Raw genomic sequence first — 6,973 nt, 5'->3', positions numbered from 1 at the left:
CCGAACTACCTGCCAGGAATTCTCATGGCAATAACAATTTCCCATGGGCCAAGAGTAATTACTAGTCATCAGAGACTCCTACAGTAGGACGGGAAAAAGTGTTACTAGATGAAGAGGAATATGGGTGTGTACAGGGAGGGACTGGTGGAGAGAGAAAGAGAAGGATGGAGGGACGGGGAGAGAGAGAGAGAGACGGGTGTGTTTGGGGATGGATAAACAGAGAGCAATATCTGTACCAATTTTACTATTATGCCAGTACTTCTATTACTGTGGATTCAGGTATAATAATAAAACCAGGCTTTATACCGGTACAGCTGATTCCATTCTATTGAAGGCAATAAGCTTTACCAGTGTAAGCCCCTTTCTACTGGTAATCAATGAACAATAAGGAAATCACAAAACTCTGTGTGTGTGTGTGACATCTTTCCGTGTATGGGCTCATATGTGTATTTGTGTGAGTCAGTCTTGCATGTTTCATGTTTTGCCTTCTGTTTGTTTGTATATTGTGTATTTGAATCCCTTGTTTGTGGAAGTCTTGCGTGTCTCATGTTATATTTCTTGTGCGTGTGTTTTGTGCGTATGTGCTTCTTGCTTGAGTGCATCTTGCATACCTCCTCTCCCTTCTGTGTCTGTTTAGATCTTTTTGCAGTGAGTTTGTGTTGTATGCAGTTGTGCTTCTTGCTTGTATGAGTCAGAGCTTTGGCCGTGCCCCTTGTTGCTTCATGTGGTGTGTCTCGGTCTTGTGTCCCCTAGTGCATCGCTTTGAATGTCCCTTGATCCCAAGAAGATGTAATTTACTCTGCTCATCTGTCCATCTCTTCCACTGTGTCCTTTCCCATCTCACTCTCCTTTCATTATTAAAATTCCACAGGAACATTTCTGCCTCTCAAAAAAAGAGCAGACATCCAATGGGGGTTCTTCTTCCTTCAGAGAATCATTCTTATTCTGCAGAGAAAGAATAATGCATCACTTAGATGTTAGCATGTGCAATGTACATCAGCCCATCACCTGTTGTGATATTCTGCCAACAACAGATGTTTTCAGTTCCATTACTCAGTGGTTCAAATGCTCATTCTGGCAATTGGGTAGTGTGAGTTCAAGTCTTGCTGTGGTCACAATTAATTTGTGCTGGGGGCATTTGATCCAGTGGTGCAAGCTGATTTCCTGTCTTCCTTTACTGACACCGGCAATTCACCAAAGCAATGTAGACACCCAGTTTCTCTTATTTTCATGGCATCCAATACCCTTAGACACTTTCCAGGGAGGCTGCAAGTCAGGACTGAGGGCCCTGTCAGAGCTGTGTGTGGAAGAAACAGGGTAAATGGGCCTTTAAATTTACCCTGATTATAAAATCAGCTGTGAAGAGCAAAAATTAATGAAATGTCCAGTCACATAGAACAATAAGAGCAGATTGGGAAAGGTACAAATTGTGACCGAAAGACCGTGTTAGTCCAAACAAAATGGCCTCCCAATATAATTCAAGACCCTGTGTTAAGATCAAACAGGAGAGGTGTGGGACCAAAAATCAATGGATCAAAACTAATGTGTCATAAATTAGGCCTAAATGGTGACCAAAACAATAAGGAGGGGCTGTTCCATTCATTCCTCCCTTTGAGGTCCTTGAAAAAGGCCAGTTTGGGAGATAAATTGAGGGAGGAGAGGAAGAAAATGCAACAATTACTGACCGATTGCAGGGGAAGCAGTGAGCTTTACCATCATGGCTGCCACCCTGGCCATCTCCTGGAACCATGGAATCCAGCATGACACTTCTGGGCCTCCTTCATCCTAACCCAAGAGACATCTTGACCAAACCAGGAGACATAGAGAGGGACCCAGATGTCATGGCCACCCACCTCAACCAGTTCCGTCTAAGTCCTAGCCACACCTGCGAGATGAGATTTTGTCTCCCCCACATCATGTGTCCTTTTTGTTCTCTGCCTTAGTTCTTGTCTTTCCTACCCCTCTCCTTTGTCTTTCTATCTAATAAGAGTCTGACTTAGCCAGCCAAGACTGGATATTTCACAACACTTCTGTGAGCCTGTGTCCTACACAACCCGATGCGAGTACCAGCCTGCCAGGTCTCTGAGCGACTGATCAGACCGTGATGCCAGCTCTGTGTTTCTTCAGCAGCGCGGCTACAAAGAAGAGCCAACACTAGAGACAGAAGCTGCATTTTCTCTCTTTGCAATTCGCTTTTGTCCTGTTATGTGTGTTTGTCTTGTGTTGTCTTCTGAAAAAAAGAACTGTAGCAGCAGCTGCTCTGGCCCATCTCAGCTAACTTCTTTCCTTTTTCCTAGAAGGACATTCTTACCATCTTCACCACTTCGGGGACTTTGGGGTGGGGATGGGAATGTTCCTTCTAAAACTGTGCAGCTTAAGGTAGATGGAAGAAGGGGAGGCTATTAAAATGAAAGCCTTACTTAAAACATCTGAAATATAAAGAATTGACTGTGACTCTTTTTCTGTCTCTTTAAGGACTTTTAATGGTGTGTTCACCATGGGACTGAGCAGGCTGGATACCAAACCCTGAACCGTGTTTAAATCTGCTTAACGGTGGCCAGTGATAGAGGCACATAAACATCTTTGACACTTTGGGCCCATGTTTTCCATCTGAATGACTACAACAGAATCCAGAGCTGGGCTAGCAGAGGGCTGCAGCCCAGGACTGGGGGGCACTGGCAGAGCTGTGAGTTTCTGAGCGAGGCTTGGATGAGGAAGGTGCCAGTGGGTCAGGACTCGGGGTGCGTCTACACAGCAAACAAAAGGGTGATTGCAGCAGGGGTGGGCGTTCCTACATTAGTTTTATTCTAGCTAACATGAGTAACAATAACAGTGGAAACAAAGTAGCACAGGTTTAGCACAGGCTGGCAACCAGATCTGGTACCCCAGGTCGCTGGTGTGCTGGAATTGGAGCAGCTATCCTGCAGTGAAGTCTGTTCCGCCCACTGGCCTTACCCACACTAACAATTAAAGCTGGAATGTCTCTGTCCACCTGCTCTACAATCACACCTTTGCTTGCTGGGTAGACAAACCTTTAGATGTTTTTGTGGAATCCGCCTCTCTGGCAGAACACATGCTGTTTGTTCTTCACCCATGCCCTGCCTGCTGGGCCACTGATTTTAATTGCCAACTGTCAGGAAATTATGCTAATCCAATTGCTTATTAGAATTCCTCTTCCAGCTCCTCCCCCTCTGTGTCTGGCTGAGTGCTATATAACAGACGCCAAGATGGGAGGGAGGATCAAGGTGAGGTTCAGCTCGGCAGACATCAGGATCCATCTCTCTGACGACAGGTATGGGGTGCCAGTAGGTCAGGACTCAGAATGCATCTACACAGCAAACAAAAGTTTGAAGTGTTTGATACAGAACAAGGCTGGGGCAGGGGCACCTGGACTAAGTTGAGGGTGAGTTACACATGGCACAGGGGCAGGGCAATATCAGTCTGCCTCTAAGACTCAGGACACCTGGGATCTATCCATGGGTCTTGGTGGAAAAATTGGAAAGAGTCCAGCGGAGGGCAACAAAAATGTTTAGGGGGCTGGAGCACATGACTTATGAGGAGAGGCTGAGGGAACTGGGATTGTTTAGTCTGCAGAAGAGAAGAATGAGGGGTTGATTTGATAGCTGCTTTCAACTACCTGAAAGGGGGTTCCAAAGAGGATAGATGTAGACTGTTCTCAGTAGTAGCAGATGACAGAACAAGGAGCAATGGTCTCAAGTTGCAGTGACGGAGGTTTAGATTGGATATTAGGAAAAACATTTTCACTGGGGGAGGGGGAAGCACTGGGAAGGGTTACTGAGGGAGGTGATGGAATCTCCCTTCTTAGAGGTTTTTAAAGCCCAGCTTGACAAAGCCCTGGCTGGTATGATTTAGTTGGGGATTGGCCCTGCTTTGAGCAGGGAGGTGGGACTAGATGACCTCCTGAGGTTCCTTCCAACCTTGATATTCTATGTTCTATGAATAGTGGTTAGAGGATGAGAACGTGGATCTTGGTCAGGGTCTGTGCAAAACCTGGCACAGAATGGGGCAAGAATAATTGGATGTGGAGGGGCTCTGGGGACAGAGTGGGGTGGGAGGGGATCATGGGAGTGAGAGGAGATAATGAATGGAGTTCCATGGAGAAGATAGAGCCCTGCCCTGCGCTGTCTCCATCCATCTTCTCCCTACCCCCACTGCAGGTCGATCCAGTGACAGACACTGCCATGGCTCTGAAGAGACCATCCCCCGTGGTCCTGCTGCCCCTCGCCCTGCTGGTTGCCTGCCTGGCCCTGGCCAGTGGGCAGCCATGGAATCTCTTGAATGACAGATTCCAGAGACAGCATGTGAACAACCCCAAGAACGAAGCTCCCAGCAACAGAGCCTACTGCAAGATGATGATGGTGGACCGGGGAGTAATCTGGAAGTACACCAATACCTTCATCCATGAGCCCGTCAACACTATCAACGCCGTCTGCAAGGACGATGGCATACCCGTTGGGGGCTTCAATCGCCAGAGCAAGAAGACCTTCAAAATCACCACCTGCACATTTAACATCTTGACCTTCTCTTTCAATGGACTCAATGGCACAAGCAAAATTGTCCTCACCTGCTTGAATGGACTCCCTGTGAGATTTGTGAGGTACATTTAGGACCCAGCCAGGGTGTGGAAGGCAAGAAGGGAACCCTGCTGCTTGCTCTAACCCTCCTCTGTCCCTTCCAAACTGGCCATGGCACCTGGCTCCTCACCCACCTCTAAACACTAGTGAGATGGAATACGTGTTTCCACCCCTCAACCTCTGCTGCCCCTAGTGACCATTACACAATATAGACACCCACTCCCTGTCCTCACCCTGTGCTTCCCCTAGTGTCCATTATACTGTATAGCCACCGCTTCCCCACCGCTCACCCTCTGCTGTTCTTAGTGACCACTATACTGTATAGCTGGCCCTTCCCCATCTTGTTAACCCTACTGTCACATGGTGGCCATCTAAAAGCCTATCCTTAAATTAAGAAATATTAATCAGTTTCATGGTCTTGTATTGCGTATTCAGCCTGATCATAAGCAATCCTCATATATGTCAAGATTTAGTGTTATTGGTCATTTGCTTCACTTTTTTTCCTCTGTGCTGCCTAAATGCAATAAAGCCAGATACCTACAAAAGCAATCATTGTCTTGTTGTGTGAGACCGGGGATAGGAAGAATATAAACCACTGACCACTTAAGTATGGTGCTGGAAATATATTGTGGTTTTCCAGTATTTCTCTGTGCTTTCAAGGCCAGTGTCAGCCTCTTCCCCATTGCTGGGAAAAGAGCCCAAGAGTCCTGACTGCTCTAATCACTAGATACCACTGCCCTCTGAGAGCTGGGACTAGAACCCAGTAATCCTACATAAGAACATAAGAATGGACAATGTGTGTCAGAGTGATCCATCTAGCACAATACCTATCTCCAACAATGACCAGTGCCAGGTGTTTCAGAGGGAATGAACAGAACAGGGCAATTTATCAAGTGATCCATCCTCTGTCATCCAGTCCCAGCTTCTGGCACTATCAATCAGTGATTTAGGGACATCCAGAACATAGGACTGTGTCCCTGACCACCTTGGCAAAGAGCCATTGGTGGACTTATCCTCCATGAACTTAGCTAATTCTTTTTTGAATAAATAGTTTTAAGTGAGGTGAAACTTGGGGACACGAAAGACAGATCAGACTCCTGAAAGGGGTACAGTAGTCTGGAAAGGTTGAGGGTCCACTTCCCTGAAGTTTCCTAACATTATGTTAGCTTTTTTTATTCCCACTGTACAATAAGAGCATAAGAAGGGCCATACTGGATCAACTCAAAGGTCCATCTAGCCCATATCCTATCTACTGACAGTGGCCAATGTCAGGTGCCCCAGAGAGAGTGAACAGAACAGGCAATCTTCAAGTGAGCCATCCCCTGTCTCCCATTCCAAGCCTTTGGCAAACATGTTTTTGAGGAAAAATAGATTGGAGGGCGGGGGACATGGTGACAGACTGATAAGTTGATGTGTGTGAGAATGGATAGATAGAGTGGTAAGTATGGAGTTAGGCAGGGTTGATGTGTATATGTATGGATAAACTGGGAGAGTGGAGGGTATTGTGATCGATTTATAGGTTGATGGGTCCAGGGATAGATAGTTAGAGTGAGTGGAATGTTCAGTGGTAAACTGATAGGTTGATTTGTCTGGGGTATAGAGTGGTAGATACAATGATAGATTGTTAGACCGATGTGTCTGGGGATGGGTAGATAGACAGACATGAATGCTGTGATGCCAATGTCATGCTAGGACCTTTCCTTATTTGCCTGCATGGGCCTGAGCTGCCAGGAAGGACACACACTAACATCCAAATGCTCATACATACACGAATATCATACACTCATACATACATGTACTAATATCATACAAACACTAATATCACACACACAAACAATAATATCACAACAGACACACACACACAAAGTAATATCACACACAGAGACACACTAATATTGCACACACAGATACACTAATATCACACACACACAAACACAAATGTCACACACAGATATACTAATATTATGCAGACACACACACGGATGTACTAAAACCACACACACACAGGCACACACCCAAACACTAATATCACACACACACACACACAAATACACTACACCCTTAGGGAATGCTGCAAATACAGACGTTGGATGAGCTAGGCATCTAAGGAAATTGGCAACATGTTTAAGCTGACTACTTTATTTGTACAACGTTGAGTGTGCATGTGTGAAAGGCGCATGCGTGCATGTGTGTGGAATGCTGGGGTATGTGTGAGTGTGTGGAAGATGTACCCTGTATGCTTGTGCAGAATGACTGTTTGTATGTGTGAATCAGACAGTGTGTGTCTGTTTTTGTGGGTTTTTCTATCTACCTTTGAACCCCTAGACATCCCCTGACACCTGACCTCATCGCAAGGCAGAGAAAAGCAACACGCAGCT

At 46.0% G+C, this 6,973-nt stretch overlaps 1 protein-coding gene across 2 annotated transcripts; it reads left to right on the top strand.

Moving 5' to 3' along the window:
- The first annotated feature begins 3,204 nt into the window (after nucleotides 1-3,204).
- On the top strand, nucleotides 3,205-5,099 carry LOC127031300 (ribonuclease-like). Of its 2 annotated transcripts, XM_050918050.1 has the most exons (2): nucleotides 3,205-3,292; nucleotides 4,179-5,099. In XM_050918050.1, the coding sequence occupies exon 2, from the start codon at nucleotides 4,203-4,205 to the stop codon at nucleotides 4,626-4,628; it is 426 nt and encodes a 141-aa protein (XP_050774007.1). In that variant the 5' UTR covers nucleotides 3,205-3,292; nucleotides 4,179-4,202; the 3' UTR covers nucleotides 4,629-5,099. The 2 variants fall into 2 exon arrangements, with proteins under 2 accessions (XP_050774007.1, XP_050774006.1); XM_050918049.1 differs by lacking the exon at nucleotides 3,205-3,292 and having other exon boundaries at nucleotides 4,086-5,099.
- Nucleotides 5,100-6,973: the final 1,874 nt, after the last annotated feature.

Source organism: Gopherus flavomarginatus, chromosome 11 (assembly GCF_025201925.1).
Source record: "Gopherus flavomarginatus isolate rGopFla2 chromosome 11, rGopFla2.mat.asm, whole genome shotgun sequence".
Lineage (NCBI taxonomy): Eukaryota > Metazoa > Chordata > Testudines > Testudinidae > Gopherus > Gopherus flavomarginatus.
This window is presented reverse-complemented; position numbering and strand designations above follow the sequence as displayed.